This window comes from Pinus tabuliformis, chromosome X, assembly GCF_031772625.1.
Source record: "Pinus tabuliformis cultivar Carrire ecotype Pingquan chromosome X, CPIR1, whole genome shotgun sequence".
NCBI classification, from domain to species: domain Eukaryota; kingdom Viridiplantae; phylum Streptophyta; class Pinopsida; order Pinales; family Pinaceae; genus Pinus; species Pinus tabuliformis.
The window spans coordinates 868881824-868902150 of record NC_142308.1 but is presented as its reverse complement, the minus strand read 5'-3'; the positions used below and the strand labels follow the sequence as shown (position 1 = coordinate 868902150).

Sequence of the window (20327 nt, the reverse complement as noted above, 5' to 3'; positions counted from 1 at the left end):
GTAATGATGATTTAGGTTCTTGTGGTGCTAGGGTTCTAACCCTAGTAAAGGACATGAAGAGAACAACTAATGCCTTGGATGATTTTGTATCATTGTCCTTGTGTAATGCATGGAGGCTAACGCAAGATCATGGAGAGCTTAGCTTGATGAATCTTGAACTTGATGAGATGCTTTGCTTGGAAGAAGACTCAATGGTTATTGTATTCTTGATGTTACATGGAGGTCTTAGTGCTTGTGTTGATGCAAGAGTTGAAGACATGAGGTTCCAGAACTCAAACCCTAAGATGGACATGTAGATTTGGAGACTAGTGCTAGAGTTCTCTTGGCATGTTCTTGTGTGATGCAACATGGCTGCGTTTTGTACACCCTGATGAAGAAAAAAATACAGTGGAGAGATTTCGTGATTCACACTCGGTGTATGAGATAAGGAGAACCATCTAGGAATCATTTCCAAACAATGTTGGTATCACAGAAATAAACCTTGTATATTTCAGAATCAGGTCCAATATGCCATTGACCAGCACCTTTGATCTGAAACAGTCCAGATATCTGTAGATCTGGCTCCTTTATTCACTCTCATGATTCATCGATGAATTACTAAGCCAGAAGGGAGAAGGCCATACCTTTGGAACACTGGCTATTAGAGAAAAGGGTTCCGAGGTCACATTTGATGGCTCATCAATTTTATTTTTAATTTTTAAGGACCACTCCCCATGCACCTAGAAAGTTAGCAGACCATGTGACATGGGGTTAAGCCTTACGATTGTGCTAAAGAACTTTCCAGCCTCTACAGATGTGAACCAAGGGCTGAGGAACTTATGTTGCAAGATACATCTGCCAACAAACCAACCTCAGACATTGCTATGACAGAAGTTGTTGCAGAATTAATGGGTGTCATTTGTGATTAATACAGCCATAACTCTGTATCCATCCAAATTTGACTCAGCTGAATTGTGACCAGGTTCATCATTTGATAGTCATTATGACAGATTTGAGCAGCAGCAGAAGAATGGGGCTCCTGTTGCAGATGGTCAAGCTGTCTACACTCCTGTAGTAGCCATAGTGCTCAGACCACAATCAAAGCGCACTAAAAAGTAATAAGATTAGGCCTTGATGAGGTGTACATATAGTCATTTGGGCGCTGGAATAAAATATGCCTGAACTGACCCGTTTCAATAAATTAAGTCATTTTGGATTAAGTGGAGCCAACCTGAAATATGAAGTAAAAATGAATCCGAGCCGACTTGTATGAGTATTGAGCTGACTTCTGATAAAACATAAGTTTTGGTATGAAATGAAGAAGCTCCCCACCCCACTTTGTCCTGGACATAAACACCCATTTGAGGGATATCTCAGTGCGCTTTGAAGAGGAAAAGGACGCCTTGGGCCCTTTGGAGTTGGTGTTATACTTCGGAGTGGTCCTGGACTGTCCCTTCTTTGATTAGCTGAAAGGAGTGTCCATATGGGAAGATGTGACAGGACATGTGTTTTGAGGATCTTGACCACCTTTGCAGAAGAATTTAGGGGTCGTGCACCCACATTGGAGTGTTTACATGGCAGTTTCAAAGAATAACGAAAGGTTTCTTGCACATTGAAGGGCCTTTGGACGCTACACCAACACCCTCCTTTTCCTTTCATTTGTGGACAAGGGTCATCTTTTGAGGGCTTGAGCCCCTAATTTTTGTACATTTGGTATTAGAAGCCCCATTTTATATTAATTTAGATTAATTAACTTGTAGAGAGGGCTTTTTGCCCCTCCTTAGGCTTTAGCTTAGCAAATATTATTTTATTTTAGTAATGAGTTGAAGTTCTCTAATATCACCTCATTTTCTCATGGAATTTTGGGAGAGAAATCCCATAGCTAGTCTGAAATTTTCTGTGACTTTCCCTTGTAAAATTGGCTATGGATATTTCAAGTTAAGCAAATTGTCTTGAAGAGGGTATTGTGATTAGATGGATTTTTCTCTTTGATGATAAATGGTGATTTTGTGAAACTTTATTGTAAGTATCCTCTTCCATCTTGTATTTGTTGAATAATGCGGGTTTAACTAAAATTTTCACCCAAATGTGTTGAATCTTTTAAAGTTTTATGGCTCTAACATCTCCTTTTCAAGATTATCATCGAGTTTCCATCAAGGGACCTTAGCATAGCTTCCTTGTTCTTTCTTTCCAGTTTGGTTTAAAGTCACTAGAGTTTGTGAGATAGGGAAACCTCATTGTAGCCTTTTTTCTCTCTCATAAATCCCTTCCATCAGTCCTCTTCCATAGACTTACTCCTTGTCTGACTCGAAATCCCAGAAATCCATTGATAAGCTAAAACATTGATCCTTCATTCTCCATCACTTTATACCTTTTTTTCTAAATCATAATAAAACATTTTTCTAGGGTTCCACTCTCCTAGGAAATCTTGTAGTTATGATGTTTGGGGATTTTCCCTTTGAACTCTAACCCCAATCGCCCTAAAGAAACATGGCAATCCTATCTTCCACCCAAACCCTAATTGATCAGATGATTTGATTGGTGGAGTGTGAAGTAGAAGAATTGGAGAGTTCGACTTGTCTTGACCAAGCCATTTGAACTCTATGATCTATAGGGAGAACCCCTGTATGCTAGAGGAGAGTTGGCCAGAAGCGAAAAGAGGGTTGGTGAGGTGACAATGGCCCCCTATAAGGTGCAATGAGTCTCGCACTTGAGTTTTTGGAATTTATCTCAAGAAGTGTGAGATTTTGTTGTAACATGCCCCAATGGTTGTAACTTGTCTGCATTGAACTACACATGTTCAGTCTTTATTTTCTTAGGTTACCTGGTGAATGAGTCAAACAAAAGTGAAATATTTAATATTTCAAATTCAGCACTACGGCAGAAAATTTTACAAAAAATGGATCTAGGAAACCTCAAAATTGAGGCGAAATTTCAAAAGTTACATTAATTGTTCAATTATTAAAATTTCTACAATAATATTTGAAACTAAATATATAGTTGAAAACATTAACATTAAAATCTCAAAAAACATTGTGGATTAATTAATGAGATGGAGCCATATTGTAAAAGAAGGAACCATGTAGAAAAAGGAAAAGGGGACAACTTATTTTTATTTAACAAGCATGACTATCTATATAGCAATTTTTGTTGATGTTTGCATTAATTAAAAAAATTAAAAAGATATTAATATAAGCCACATTCAAAGCCAACAACCATCCTAATCCCAAGTCAGAAAGCTTAACGAGACATACCAATCAAGTCTCAATAGAAAACCTCTATGTATGTCTATTTTTGTGAAAGTATGTTTCTTTTTCATAATCTTATTTGTTTACTCACTTGAAATAGGGATTCGATTAAGTTCAACCTTCTATGATATCCTAATGAACAATGATTAACTATACAAAAACTTCTGCAATTAACTGCCTCAAGTTTGTGTTTAAATTTTAATTGATGATTACAAGACCAAAATTATTATATACTGTGAATCCAAGAGAACAAATGGGAACATTGCAAAAAGAGAGAAGAACTATAACCCCATTAGAATGCTTATCAAAACTTTAAAAGCTTAACGAAGAATTCAACTTTTTCATTATTTTTAAAACAATAATAAACTTCAATATAACACAAATTTGCATGACCTCAAATTTATTTAATTCATGGCTAAGTTGAACAAATATACAAGAAATAGTAAAAGTAGTTTAGAACAAGAGGCTTGCCCATGCAGCAATGAAAGCAACCCCACCAAATGGTGCCATGGATGAATACTTTCGATCTTCAAGAAATGCCACTGTGTAACACCTGGAAGCATGCAAAATCATTGTAAAGAGAATGCCTTTAGTATTACTTGTCACAAGACAGTGATCCTTATCCAACTTAAAGAGCTTTTTAGCAAGGTAGTTGCTTCAAAATTGAATGAAGATGTGACTTCTAAGTTTAATGTAATCACATCATGACTAGAGAGATTCATAATGATGTGCCTACATTTTCTGAGATACATAATGATGTGCCTACATTTTGTAAAATGTGTTTTAAGGAGATTATTGTTTACTAACCATTTGCTTTAATACTTGTAAGGTGGAAAAGTCATATTAATTATTATTAATAATGTGAAAAGGATGAATTTAAAAGCATACCAATTACTAATCAAATTTGTTATTAAGATTACCATGATCTTTGTGCTTCGACAAATAAATATAACCTACAAACTTACTAGCTACAAATGGTTTTCAATGTACTATGTAGCATTGATTACATCAAAGAAAGCCCAAAAGTCTTGGCTTAATTCCAACTAAGTTACTTTGCAAATCCTTACAACACAACTCCACTACATATCTATCGGATAATTAGTATGAACTCCTATAATCTAAACAAGCAAATACTTGTAAGACGACAGCAACTCCTAACAACTTAATAAAATTAAGGATGAAAGCAAACATACTTCTTCCATCCAAGTAAGAAAAACTATTTTAAGTTCCAAACGTTGCTTAAAAGATGAAAAACCAATGTCACAAGATAGAATATGTGGGACATTTGGATAAGTAGAAAGCCACATCACAAGCATTATATATTAATGTTAAATTCTTTTATACCAGATCTAATTTACTTTACTTCAAAAATTTATTAAAACCCAGAAAATATTTATCTCAAATATTTCTAAAATTGTTGATAAAATAAAAACACTGGTATATTAACTCAAAATATAAAATGCAGCAAAAAAATGGAAAGGCCAATCACACAACAGGAAATTTGTACCCAACACAATCTTTCTTCATATTATTAAACTCTGGAAAATTTTGGGTTACACCCACAGAGAATACATAGAAAAATATATATTGTTGGGAACCTGGAAACTCAACCCCACTAGGAAAATCAGCCTCTAGGAAATCGACCCTCTTGAAGAAACTTGGCCCTGAAGAATTATACTTGTCTCACCAGCAAATCGGCCCCCCTTCTTCTCACCTCATACAACCCCTGTGCACTTGAGAAAAAGCCTCTATGGATATTTTGGCATCCACAATTCAGCCCTCCCCTTCAACAACTCAGCATTCCTCTTTCGTAAATTCATCCTCCCTAAATTTTTCCCAAAATTCCCTAGTACACTTTTCCTCACTTCTCTTTAGTCTAGTCAAACCTCTCTCTCTAGAAAAAAAAACCTTCCTCCACACTGTGTCTTCACCTCTCCCTTAGGTTTTGTTTGTGGCAAAGGGGTATGCTCAGAAAGAAGGAATAGACTATGAAGAGACCTTCGCCCTAGTTGCACGATACACCTCTATCAGATCCGTTATATCCCTAGCAGCTCAAATGGGATGGGAGATTTACCAGATGGATGTCAAGACAGCATTCTTGAACGGAGTGATAGAAGAGGAGGTGTATATAGAACAGCCCGAAGGCTTCGAAACTCATGAGAAGAGAACTCATGTTTGCAGATTAAAGAAAGCCCTGTATGGGCTCAAGCAGGCACCCAAAGCATGGTATGGTCGGATTGATAGTTACTTGCAACAGTTGGGATTTGTCAAGAGTGATGTTGATCCCAATATCTACTATTTGATGGTAGAGAATGAGCCACTTATCCTAGTATTATATATAGATGCCCTGTTCCTAACTGGGTTATCCACTATCCAGGCTCATACAGGATTGCAAGAAGAATCTTGAAGTTGAATTCGATATGAAGGACATGGGGTTGATGCATTAATTTCTAGGGTTGAAAGTTTGGCAGAAGAATGGGGAGATTTTCCTTGGACAAGACATGCTACAAAAATTCTGAAGAGATTCTGGAATGCAGGATTGTCGACCCGTGGCTACTCCCATGATCACCAACTGGAAGAAAATAGATGCATCAGTAGACAAGGAAGTAGACCCCACCTTGTACAGGCAACTCATTGGGTTAATCATGTATCTGGTCAACACTAGGTCGAACATGTGCTTTGCTATCAACACTCTTAGTCAATTCACGGTAGAACCGAAAAGGGTGCATTGGGCAGCAACTAGGCACATTCTTAGGTATGTGCGCGAAACAGTCGGATATGGGTTGAAATACTCTCAAGGGGAGGACGTCAGATTGAATGGGTTCACAAATGGAGATTGGGCAGGTACTTCGGTACACCAAAAAAGTACCCCGGGGTACTTCTTCAGTGTTGGATCACAGATGATATCTTAGTGCAGTAGGAAGCAGAAATCAGTAGCTCTAAGCTCAACAGAAGCAGAATATATGGCAGCCAGCACAGCTATGTGTGAAGCTATATGGCTCAGAAGATTGCTCGTGAGCTTGTTCAGAAAAAGGATGGAGGCGGCCAGGGTTTACTGTGATAATTAGAGTTGTATCAAACTCTCTGAGAATCCAGTGTTTCATGATCGATCAAAACACATAGATATTCGATGTCACTTTATCAGAGACTGTGTTCAACGTGGGGCAATACAGCTACAGTATGTTCCCACAGGAGAGAAGGTAGCTGATATACTCACAAAGGCTCTCGGAAGAGCTAAGTTCACTCAGTTCAAAGAGCATATGGTTATGGTAGAAAATTCATTTCAGTAGCAGCAGTAGTTTGCAGTGTAGGGATAGTTGGCAGTGGCAATGCCAACAGCAGCACAGATGCAAAAATTCAAAGGGAGTTGCAGTATGGATGCAGTGTTGACAGTGGCAGGTCAGCAGCGATACAGATGCAGCATTTGCACAAAGGTTGGTGGACAACATGACAGACATCAACAGCGTAGAGGGAGATGTTACAGAACAGAGTGATGCTTCAACAGGTTGCATTGCTAAAGCACATTCCTCGCTAAGAGGGAGTGTTGATTTCTGGTAGCATCGGATGTGCTCTAAGTCTCAAAATTTGCAGGGAGGCTTAGACACATGCATTCTCCAATACCCAGATCGTTTTGGGAAATTCCACCTAGAGACAATTTTATTAAAATAATTAATTATTTTTAATGGGACCCTAAGTCTAAACTTAGGAAATTAAAATAATTAATGGGTATTAATCTAAACTGTGGGTGAAACTTCTAGAAGAAGGCAGAGATCAAGTCAATATGATCCTAGCCATTGATTAGAATCTAATTTGGGTCGTTGATTGATCAACGAGAGGATTATAAGAGGAAGCTTGATGGGCACTTGGAGAACACACCAGAGGCAGATACTCAGTTACCCTAGTAAGATCGATTTTCTCACTGGTCGAAGTTCGACAAGAGAGAATCGAATCAAAGGGAGAGTTGCAGGTGAGAAAGGAAGAGAGGGCATCAGCATCTTTCAACAGTGCAAGGAAGCAAGACGCAGGAACAGGGTGATGTAGAAAGAGGCAACGCAGAGGTAGATTGTCGCAGAGCCTGCATGGGCAGCGAGACATTGGGCTAGTGTGAGAAGTTTGACGCAGAGGGATGCAGAAGGATTCCAAGGAAGAGGAGTACTTCACCTGGATTAGAAATTTGTCAAGAAGCGTCTGTAAAATTTCCCACTCCTGTTTTGTTGGTTGTAATTTGTACATGAGAATTTGCTAAAGAATAATAAAGAAACCCTCATCTACTGCAACGGTTTTCCCACATTGGGTTTTTCCGGGGACGATCATCCAAAAATAACTGTCATTGTGATTGTATTTGTGCCAATATTCTTCCTTACATTTACTTTCTGCGATATTTTAATTGTGAAGGCTGCAATAGAATATAATTCGATATTTTTTGTAAATACTAAAAACATTGTGGACAACTTATTTCTGAAATAATAAGTAGAAGAAATAATATTTATTACTGCAGTAGGATTTCTATTTAGAAATTTTCACAAATGTCGCCTCCTTAGACTACTCTAATCTTATCTACCTCTATTATGCTCTCTAACTTACCACTCCTAGTTGTTTTGTTCAATTATGGAACAAATAAAATGGCATAGCATATATGTAACATTGTCCAATAGTCATCTAGAGGTAACGTTTTGACTTCCTCGACACTTAATTAGAGTTACGGTTTCGACCTTCTAGAACCTTCTTGAAAGTCCACACATGACTAGCCCCAGATGCATGAGTAATGGGGGCCAACATGGCATCTTCTCATACCATGGTGGTCAACATGATAGTTCAAATTGCAGAAGGTATAGCTTTTGCATATGTGCTCCAATTGATGTGATTCTTGTATCGCTGGAATGTCTCTATGTGTAGACCAACGTCACAAGGTCTCCGCTAAAACTAAGAAATTTTTGACTCCAAAAAATGTCGTTTCATGCCTCAAAATTGCTTTGAAAGGTTTCAAACCCTAATCTTCCAAACTGTGACCTGCTGCTAAAATGACCCTACAGCTTGATTCCTCCATTTTTTTCTACTCTGAAAGCATTGAGATAGATGACAAATAATATAATAATCCAATCCGGATCTTGAAACCATGTCATATTTGATAGGTCAAGGAAGAAGGTCCACCAACACTTATCGCCCAAAAATAATTTTTCACTTTTGTGATTGAACACTTCATTGATACAATTGACTATGATGTTACACATTCAGATTGTTGAGACACAATACTTCACATTCCCTACCAATACATTCACAAGGAAATATATCATGGCTTCCATAAGACCCATCAATTGCACAAAGATGGTAAAGTCTACAAACTTACATCATTCTACTAATTCCTTGCCATCTGGAGGCATAATTGTCAAGCAATTAACCAACAAAATTTTAGAACTTTTTAATCTACTCCTGTGCTCCCCACTTCCACCCTGCAGCAGCATAGCAAAAAGCTCATATTGTAGCAGGGAGGTGCCCAGAAATTCAAATCCTGATTCAGAAAGGCTTCACTCACCTCTATCACAGATTCACAACACAGATTGAGTTACATCGTTCCAACATCTAAGAAAAACCATGCTTGTCGTTCACCTCAACCCAAGGATATTGAAGCCGTATCTTCTCAGCCCAAGCATAATGAAGTTATATCTTCTGGAAAAGTGCTTAAGTGGACCACTGACATCCGAGTTCTTCAAAAACCCACTATCAACTTGGTTCTTCAGTTGGGCGGATATTTAAAGTTTTTCTTCTTACAAGCTCTATATCTGAACAACATGTTTTGCCCCTAGTGCGCACACTCTCAATTCAGAAGATCCTATTTGAACCTTCCAAGGATAATTTTAGGGGCGAATGTTCGCCCTTTGGCGAAATTAAGGGGTTTTAAATTTTTAGTGGGCGAATATTTTGTATCATAGTACATTTTTACAAATCACCTCAAATAGCCCACCTTATTTTAAGGGAGAGGGTAAAAAAGGTAAATTTAGCCCTTGAAATTAGGACTTACAACCTTCCATTCGCCCATTTTCAAAAATAGGTTTTATTTAAGTGAATCCATTCGCCCATTTTCAAGAATAGGTTTTATTTAAGTGAATCCTATGGGCCAAATACCATATTTATAAAAGAGGTATGGTAAATTAATAAAAATATAAGTAAATGAAAGGTATGGTAAATAAATAAAACATTTTTTATATTTACTCCATAAGTCATCTTATATACATGTAAGGGTGTAAACAAATAAAAATATAAGTAAAGTGGAGGTATGGTAAATAAATAAAACGTTTTTTATATTTACTCCATAAGTCACCTTATATACATGTAAGGGTGTAAACAAATAAAAATATAAGTGGAGGTATGGTAAATAAATAAAACGTCTTTTTATACTTACTCAAAAGGTATGGTAAATAAATAAAAATATAAATAAACTAGACGTATCGTAAATAAATAAAACCTCTTTTTATATTTAGTCCATAACCCTCGTTCTATTTATGAAGGCTCAAGAAAGAGGTTTTATTTAAGTGAATCCTATGGGTCAAATACCATATTTGTAAAAGAGGTATGGTAAATTAATAAAAATATAAATAAACAAGAGGTATGGTAAACAAATAAAACATTTTTTTATATTTACTCCATAAGTCACCTTATATTTACGAACACTCAAAAAATGGGTTATATTTAGGTGAAACCTATGGCCAAAATACTATAGGACAAATACCATGGACTAGATTGTTATTAATACCATGAAAAAAACCATTATTAACCCTAATATTAGAATTAATAAAAACAAAAATGGCACATGGTATTGACCCATGGTATTCACCAAAATGGCACATGGTATTGACCCATGGTATTCACCTGGAATGTAGCCTATTTAAATGGAGGAATTAAACCAGCATGTAGCCTATGCTAAGATTCACTAGGACTTTACAAAGTTTTATTATTTAGTGAAAGACTCGCCAAGATCTTACAAGATTTTATAATTGAGTAAAATATTCGCCATGCCTGGTGAGAGATTCGCCAAAAAATTATATATACATATTATATTATTGATAAAATCGCCTTCCATTTTTCCTATATACCATGGAGATTCGCCCATTTATTATATTTATAAATTTAGGTAGGGTTCTTAAAATTTTCCCTGGAACCTTCTCCCAGCATCCACATGTATCAATCCAGCAAACACACTTAGCTCCTGTAGACTTTTATGTCCTTCACTAGAAATGATGTGCCATCAGCAAAATTAGGGACAATTTCCTCTCAGCCATTTGGAAATTATGAGATTCAGTCACAGTCGACTTAGTCAACAATGTATTATAATTGTATTTTTGTACTTTATATCCTTAAATCTTGCCTAACACTCCACCTACAACAATTTTGTGCTTACACACACACATGAGTGTTTCATTTGTTGTTTCACTGTGCACATATCAGTATAAGGCAGAAAATACCACTGAATTGCCTCTGAGAAAGTTGCCTTCATGGTTTTCTTGAAATATGAATGCTTGAGCTTGATTTTTATACTTGATATGCTTTTGTATTTCATGGGTTTTTTAAGAATTTGAATTTTTGTTTTTGAGCAAACTAGGGTTTGACGAGTTGATTAATGTTTTGGACCAACCCTTCAAATGACAGTGAAATTACCTGCCATTTTCACCCCTTTAAGTCAAACTATGTTGCCAGGAAACGTGGGTGCGGGGACGGGGACGGGTACGGCATTTTTGGAAACAGGGTGCGTGGGTTCGTCGGGTAATATAATAATATTAAATTTTAATAATTAAATTTTATAAATTATAAATTTATAATTAATAATATATATGAAATTTGAATTTGTATATTTTTTCAACTTTAAACAAGAAAACTTTAATGATAATCATTTAAACATGCACATCATTGAACATTCAACATTGACATTGAGATTTCAAAATTTATCACCAAAAAACTGTTCTTTTGAATCTTTTTTGTGTAACCATGACACTGTGACAGCTATGTGAGAGAGCTCAAGGCTATTACTAAAACTGAAAATTCAAAATACATACTAGGATAAATGCTAGACTCAGCTATTTTGGTGAAACTTGGGACAGATTTTGTCACACACAGGGTTTAAAATAACTATGCAGCTTAGGTTCATTTGCAAGGATGCCTATCAATGAATCAGGCTGTGGTCGTACAGACCCTTCCTCCTACACAGCCAAGGAGTGTTAGCATTTCTGCCTCCTGCTCTAATTTCAAGACAGCTTATCTCCTTATTGAAATTGCTCATTCTGGCTGGAGCTTGAGCTTGTAACTTTGCTTTGAATGTTTAGTCTCTCCCATATAAAAACACAATTTTTTCATAGGAGATTCTTCTCAACCTGATAGTGCTCTAGAATTTTCTTGATGTCTAATCATCCACCTGCCCCATGCATGGTGTGCTCTGTGGTAAAGCAATCCCAAAAACAGTGGCAGCCTTACCCTTCCACAAAACACGCTTATCAGTCTTTGTTTCCCAATAAAATGCACAGCAGCCATCTGATGGCTTGAGGGATAGTTTGTCTTTGAGTGCGAAGCTCTGCCTGAATATTAATTATCTAAACATAAAACATCTTCGCAGTTTTTAGAGATTACTTGGTGTACAAGTCTGTAGAGACCATATATGATTTAGGCATATTTTCCTAGTTTTAATCTTAACATGATGTTATCAGAATGCTGTGAGAAATTGGCAGATTTTGATACTTAATTTAGCCATTGTCCAAAATAGCCCTTCGCCATTTAACATCATCAGCTGATTACAGCTTATGGCTGGTCTCAATCCTACTTTCTATTTGACCGAAAATGTCTGAACCTGTATGTGTGCATTTACAGTTTATAATTTGATGGTTATTTGGCTCGGGAATGAATGTTTCATTCCAAATTGATTTACAAGAATTCTTAAAAAACAAGACTTGTAAAAAACTTAAAAAACCGGGTGCGGGTACCCATGCAACACAGGTTTTGATGGTAAGGACCATGGAAGAATGTTTCATTCCAAATTAATTTACAAGAATTGATTTAGGGTTTTTTAGGTTTTGTTATAAGTTTTACCTTTGTTATAAGTTATTTTTTAAATTTCAATAAAAAAAAATTATTTGAAAATTAAATTTTTAATGTAGTTTTTTTATGAAGAACCCAAAGAACCAACCCGAAGAACCCGAAGAACCCAAGAACCCAAGCACCCGAAGAACCCAAGAACCCGTTAAAGGAAAAGAACCCAAATTTTTTTTTTGAAGAACCCGGTTCTTCTGGGTTCGTCTCGGAAGAACCCGTACCCGAATCCGGTACTTGGGTGCGGGAACCCGGGACGGGTTCGAGAACCCCACCCCCGGGTGCGGGTACCCATGCAACACAGAGTCAAAGAGGTTTCAAATTTGCCTTAGAATAACCCTGCTAAATAGGTACCCAAATATCAGGTGCTTCACAGTCCAGGTGCAAGACCCTGCCCAGGAACTGACTTGGGTAGTTCACAATTCAATTGCAGAATACTGGAGAAAAAATATTATCGTCCACCCCTTCAATGTGAAAATTTATGGAATCAGGAACTGCATTGACACCAGGGGTTAGAAATCATAACAATGTCTATAATTATTAGGTACTAGATATCAATTGCTACTTTGAAAGATTTTTCGACTTGAAAAACAGATCGACTGCTATCACAGATGCACAATCAGAGTACTTATTAAAGACATGGAAATGAACACCTTCACATGACTCTAAATTTATCATTGTTGGGCCGCCTTTATGCATCAAACCCAGAAGAATAAAATAGAAAAAAAAATGGAAAAATTAAACCAAAAAACAAAAACAAAAAATTGGAATGTAATGTGACATTCTGATGGACACAAGAACAATTTCTCATCTCTCACAGATTGCAAGATTGTAGGGGATACAATATTAAGTTATTGACCAAGAGTGGCCGATGTAAGCAATGGAAAATTTTGACAGTGATCATAATATGGCCTCTTTAATCAAACAGTCAGGATACATAACAAGTCTTCGCAGCATTTTCCATTGTTTACAGAAAGAACAGTTTTGCTTTGATGTACTACTGTTGTCAACTACTCCTTTGATGATAGAACCAACATGGAATATAACCTAGCAATCAATATCTAACTTCTATCAGCAACCAACAACAGTTTAACAAAATGTGTATTTTGTTTCGTAAAAGCTTTTTGGAAGTTGCTACGAAATTCAAGTCTTGGAAACTGACAAAAAATCAAATTTCCTAATTGGTCTTCGAACTAACTTTTACTCGGAGCATGCAATATGAGTAACTAAATAAACTATTCATAAACTTAATATTGCTTTACAAGATAGCTAAATAATAATAACATTAGTGTTGTCTTCACTCTTTAGATTTGTTAATTTTAGTTAACAATGGTATGTTCTATGCTTAGCACAATTATTTCAATGTTCCTTTAGCAGCGCAATGACGATTTCCAATTTAGTTTTCCAATAGCAATCACATTAACTGTAGATAGAACATGAACAATAAAATGCAGAAGACAAGCTAAGACGAGAGAACACCAGATTTGGTGGATGCCAAGGAAAAAACCCCAGTGTGGGGAAAACCCTTTTGATCAATTCTTCTTATTATTATATCAAATGTTCAGCAGAGAGAGAGAGAGTACAAAAAGTCAAAATTGAATTGTCAAATCAAAGTCAAAACAACACTGCAAAATCTGCAATCAACTGCAGTCAAATTCAGCCCTAACCAGAAAGTCAAAGATGATCAACGCAGCAACAAAAAACCTCTTTGGTGCTTGGTCAAAGGCAGTCAAACTCAGCCTTCAGTGGTGGTCAAAGTCAGCCCAAGACAGTCACAAAATTTACGGTCAAACTTGTCAACCTGAAGTCAACCCTGCGGTCAACGCAGGTCAAACAGCTTAGAAAATCTCAATTTATGTGCCAATCAATGTAGCCTGGTCAAACAGAGTCAAACCCTCCAAAATCACAGTGAAACTTGGGCAAACAGTCCCTGGTCGACGCTGGTCAATGCTGGTCAAACTTCAGTCAACTTCTGAAATTTTTGGCCCTGTACTTTTATCTGAAATTCGTCCTCCTTGCCACACGTGTGAGTGAGAAGATATGCCCAATAGTTGTACGAACCAATGAGAGAAGGAGAGAGAAGAATGTGTGAGTGAACGAGGTGCCAAATGACATTGGAGGTCACTTATATTTATACAAGTCATTGAGGGTGAAGTGACATGTCTTTTGGGCTTCATGAGCCTACATGATGATGTGGCCGACCTTGACAATTTGCACGTGTGGGCATAAATTCAAAAACACATTTCTGCTTGTCCGAATTTGATGATCTTTAGGTCAATTTTGGTCCTCTCGAAAAGAGGAATTCAATGCAATCATCATCTCCATCAAATGCACTGTCCAAAGTGGAATTTGGCCCTAGTTGCCAATTTTAACACCCCCTCTCAACTAGGGAAAATTCCACCTCCCAATCCATCCATCAACATCAATCATCATGCCATCTTGTCGTCATATACCATCTTTGTATCTCGTCTCTGCTCTGCTGAACATTGATATAGATAATGAAGATGAATTGATCGAGAGTGAGTCACAAGACCTTCCCACTCTTCATTGACAAAAGTCAGTGCCAATAACCAAGGGTAGAACCCCAATCAGACAGTTGAACACCATGCATCCTAAACATAGGGAGTAAGGCAGCGCACGATGCGTCCATCTGTAGTGCTATGTCCAATATCCACTTTTCCCAACACATTGGCTAGCTGAGAGATACTTTCCATGAGTCTCGGACTACATGGGTAGGATGTATGTTGGAGCATCCACAGGAAAAGGTGAACCACTCATCCTGTTCATATGCCATAGAAGAAGGTGAACCACTCATCCTATGCATATTTCATCAATCATAGGGGACGGTGAACCACTCACCCTACACACATGTGTCATCAATCATAGGATAAGGTGAACCACTCACCCTACACACATGTCAACCATCATTGGGTATCACAGGGGAAGGTGGACCACTCACATTGTACACAACGCACCTATAGGGGAAGGTGAACCACTCACCATATGGTCGCTCATAGCTCCAAGAAGTACCCCAAGCCCCCAGGAGCTCCCACAGCTCAATGTTCAACTCAAACAGGACCCTCATGGGAGGGTCCTTCCACGACTCCAAATCTCTCAAGGAAGGCTAAGAATTGACCTTCCCCCAGGGCTTTGTGAGAATGTCAACAACTTGCTCATCGGTCCTAATATGTTAGAGCCTTATTGCTCCTCGTTGTACCATATCTCAGATAAAGTGGTACATGATATCAATGTGCTTGGAGCAATCGTGGAACGCGAGATTCTCTAAAAGGCGAATCCCACTTTGGTTATCACAATAGATCAGGTGGTATCCAGCATGTGCTCAAATAACTCACTGAAGAGCTTCCTCAACCAAATAGCTTCACAACAAGCCATACTAGCTGCAATGTATTCAGCCTCAACGGTACTTAGAACAACCAATTTTTGCTTCTTGCTCGTCCATGAAATCGAAGCAAACCCCATGAGAAGCAGCATCCTAATGTGCTCTTTCGATCCACCACACTGTCAGCCCAATTAGCATCCATATATCCATGTAGCCTCAAATTCCCCGTAGTGTATCTCAGCCCATAGTTGATTGTGCCACGGAGATAGTTTAAGAGATTCTTAGCAGCAATCCAATGTATGTGGTGAGGCTCAACCATAAATTGACTCAACGTATTCACAGCGAAACATATGTCCGGCCGAGTCTTTACCAAGAACATCGGGGCCCCCACAAGTTGTCGATACTCTGAAGGATTTGCCAATACGGGCCCAGTAGCACTTCCACATAGCTTCTTGAAGTTGAGTTCCAACAGAGTAGACACAGACTTGCAATCCACCATCCCCCATCTCTCTCGCAACGTCACAATATATTTTCCTTGAGAAAGGAAAATATCACCTGGCTTTTGTCAAACCTCCAAGCCTAGGAAATAGTGCATCAATCCTAGGTCCTTCATCTCGAACTCGGAAGTCAACTCCCTCTTACATTGGTAAATGAGAGGCATGTTCTTTTCAACCTTGAAGTATAGGTTTGGATCAGCATAGCTCCTCGTAAACCCTAACTTCATAAGATAGTTATCAATCCTCTCATACCAAGCCCTAGGGGCTTGCTTCAAGACATAGAAGGTTTACTTCAACCTGCATACATGTGTCCTTCGATCTTGTACTTCAAACCCCTAAGGTTGTTCCAAATAGACTTCCTCCTTGATCGAGCTATGCAAGAAAGCAGTTTTAACGTCCATTTGATGTAGGTTCCATCCTTGAGTGGCAGTAAGAGCAATAATAGATAGGATTGTGGTATATCAGGCAACCAGTGCAAATATTTCATCATAGTCTACTCCTTCCTTTTGAGAGAAGCCTTGAGCAACGAACCTGGCCTTATATTTTTCAACACTCCCATCAGCGCCATGTTTAATTTTGTAAAACCATTTAGAAGTGACCACAGACTTTTCCTTCGGTCTAGGCACCACATCCCAGACATCATTCTTCATGATTGATTCATATTCTTCATTCATCGCATCCTTCCGTTGGTGCTTTACGGCTTCTTTGAATGTGCATGGTTCAACTTGAACAATAATACTCATAACAACCAAGTACCCTTGATACCTGTTTGGCTTCTTACTTTCATGAAATATCCCTCTTAGCGTAGTATGTTTTCAGCATCTTCGAGCCATAGAGGTCTTTTCCTTGAGGTAGAGGGATCACTTGAAGGTGGATCAATAGGATGCATCGGACCATCAACATCGGGCATAGGCTCATCTGGCGGAGGTTCATCCTATTTTTCTGTAGCATCATCATTGTCCTTCTTTTGGATAGGGTGATCTCTAACTTTCCCAAGGGCAGAGTCTTCATCAAAGGTGACATCATGACTTACGTCCACATCTCTTTTACCAAGTACATAGATCCTATATGCTTTTGAATTTTCATTGTAGCCAACAAACATACCTTTCTTCCCAAATGCTTCCAACTTGTTCCTTTTCTCTTTAGTGACATGAAAATACACACGACAACCAAATATTCTAAAATGAAGAACATCACGTTTCTTACTAGTGAAAACTTCCTTGAGTGTTTTGAAATCCAATGCTTGATGCGGACTCCTATTTTGAACATACACGGCAGTGTTGGCGGCTTCTCCCCATAAGAACTTTGGGTAGACCTTGATCATGAAGCATGGCACGAGTGGCTTCCATGATTGTTCGATTCTTCTTTTCAGGAATGCCATTTTGCTCAGGAGTGTATGGAATAGTTGTCTCCCGCTTAATGTCAGCCTCTCTGCAAAAGTCATTGAATTCATTTGATTCATATTCGATTCCAATGTCAGTCCTCAATATCTTAATCTTCTTCCCTGTTTGATTTTCCACCAATGCTTTGAAAGAACAGAACCATTTGAACACTTCATCCTTCGTCTTCAAGAAATAGATCCATGTTTTGTGTGAGAAGTCATCCACAAAGATTGCATAATATAGGTATCCTCCCAACGATATTACAGCCAACATACCAAATAGATTAGAATGGACTTGAAGAATATCGGTAGTCTTGCTTCCACTAGAATGGAATGATCCCCTTGTAAGTTTCCCAGATGCACAATCCTAACAAACACCTTCATGGTTCATATTGAATTCGAGCATACCTGTAACCATCTTCCTTACCCCAGGTAAGGCTTTGTAATGTAAGTGGGCAAACCTCCGGTGCCATAGTTCAGATTAAAGAGAAGTATCACTTGCCAAAGCATCCAATGGACTTCCACCAACTTGATAGAGACCATCAACCCTAAATCCAAGAGTAAATGCATCTTTAGGGTTTCTTTGCCAAATACGTACATTTCCATTAACGAACGCCACTTTGAAGCCTTTATCTTCCATTGCAGAAATAGACACCAGGTTCTTCTTCAAATCAGGCACATATCGCACTTCTTGTAGATGAATGATTTGACCTTGAAATTCTCAAGAGAGAGAAGAGATCCAATCCAAAGTCATGATGAGCAATAGAACTCATCTCACTTGTATTTATACACTAATGAGGAGTTTGAATTAGCCTCCTTGCCCTACATAAGCCCCAAAAATAAAATAATGTTCTAATCATCTAACTTTTGGTGACAAGCCCACCAAACTAGCTCACAAATGAAAGAATAAGCCTCTCAAGAGGTCAAATAAAATCTATGCATGTCGTAGGGCCCTCTAAGAGGCCTAATGAGGTCCATGGGTGTTATAATGAAGAGTAGGACCCTCAAAAATGATGGACAAGTGGTTGACCCCTTATTCTCCAAACAATAAACCTGTGGTGCTCCCAATGAGTGTGGGGGCACAACAATAACCTCATGGGTTTCCAAATGAGTCGAGGATACATGTAGATCGTTTGCAAGGGCTCGGATGATGGTGTAGGGGATGCCACATCATCCTACAAGTCCTAGGTCAGCAGCCAAGTGCATGGTACATCTGTGGTGCTGACTGGCGAAAGGTGAACTAGGTGCATCATCCTCGTCCAATGGAAATATCTCGAGCATCTTTGATCATCCTCGGGGATCCATTGAGTGTTGTCTACTGCTGTGGAGGCCCATGGCTCTCAGCACACACCCTACATGTGCCAATGTAGCCCCCTAGATGATTAGGACCCCGTATAGGGAAACCAAACCCAAGATGGAGACCATCTGCAATCCTGCATAAGATCTAATGCATCCCCTAGCCTTCCAGTACAACAAGCCATTAGGGAAATCGAGTAAATGAGCTTACCACCATGGACCATAAGTAGGGACTTCATAATGGTCTGCCCTTCCATAATGAGCTTCGGGATGTGCCAATGTCTCCTAAGCTCCAAATGGAGATAACCAGGTATCCTATTAGGTGGTTTCTACTTCTAAAGGGAATAATATGTTCAAGGTGCATCCTTCAAAAGGTGGTGGCATGTGACAGATAGGTGAATGAAGTAGGGGATGAGAAGGGGCAACCCTGGGCCACATGTTAGGGTACAAAGGTAGCTAATAAAAGGGAAGCCCACACTTGGGTTTATAATTTATAGGAGGGAGCAATCATGGTACATGAGGTGCCCCAGCCTTGATTTTTCCACCCTTCTTAATATGTCTTTTTCCTTTCTATTATTTTCTTTTATTAACTTCTCGAGGCTCAAGGGGTGAGAGCATGATGCATAAGATATAGCAGTGAATATCCCCTTTTGAAGGTAGGGCAGTTCATTACCCACCAAGAGTTGGGACAATCATGGATTCCTGTGTGATGATGGAGGCTCGTAGAACCTGTAGGAACCAAGATGATGGCCATGCTGATGGAGTGGAGCTCATGTATTGGCTTTTGCCCACGTGCTAAATGTGTTTGTCTTGCCACCTTTTGTATTTTGTCGAACAATTTCCTGTTGAATGTGGCCAAACATGCTTTTATCTTTCTTTTTAGTTGCATCAACCTTTGGGCATCATTCCAAACCCAACCCAAGGTGTGGGTGAGGGGAAGGGGAGAGCTAACCCTATGTGGACCCAGTGGAGGAATGTGGACCCAGGTGGGAGAAATGATGAATGGGGTAATAATGAGCAGAAAGAGGGTAATATATGCGAACAAGGGAGCGAGACCACATAACCAAAATCGGGGTTGCCCATGAAATACCATCCTTAAAGTCAAATGGTCAGTAAAAGAGGTCCCACGGGGCTAGAATCCAAGGTTAATACCCAAAAGGGGTATAGGGGACAAAAGCGCAGACCTCACCCATTCTTTCAGTTGAATCCCCCCATTAATCCATGCCTAGAAGTGTCCATGATAAGCAAACTACAAAACTCAATTACCAAATGACAAGGCATGCCTTTAGGTTCGGGAGGCCCACCTTCAAAACATACGATCATGACAGATGGGCAAGGGACCACATGGCTGGCTCAGGTGGTGGAGAAATGGCACAATGAACTAGCTGGTGACTGCAAGGGGTTGTTGGCTGCCGGCTGAGGACCATCTTGGAGAAAAAAAAATCTCCTAGGGATATCACCCAAAAAATGGTGGGTGACATCTGACTCCAACTAAACGTGATCTTTCGAAGAAG

General features: G+C 38.7%; 1 protein-coding gene across 1 annotated transcript in view; it reads right to left on the bottom strand.

The window, feature by feature from the left end:
* Positions 1-3547: 3547 nt before the first annotated feature.
* The window catches only part of LOC149142466 (uncharacterized), a 28485-nt gene continuing 11705 nt past the window's right edge, over positions 3548-20327 (bottom strand). Inside the window, exon 5 of the mRNA XM_089447263.1 lies at positions 3548-3780. Coding sequence (XP_089303389.1) covers positions 3681-3780 — 100 coding nt within the window. The 3' untranslated portion in view covers positions 3548-3680. The remainder of the gene's footprint in view (positions 3781-20327) is intronic.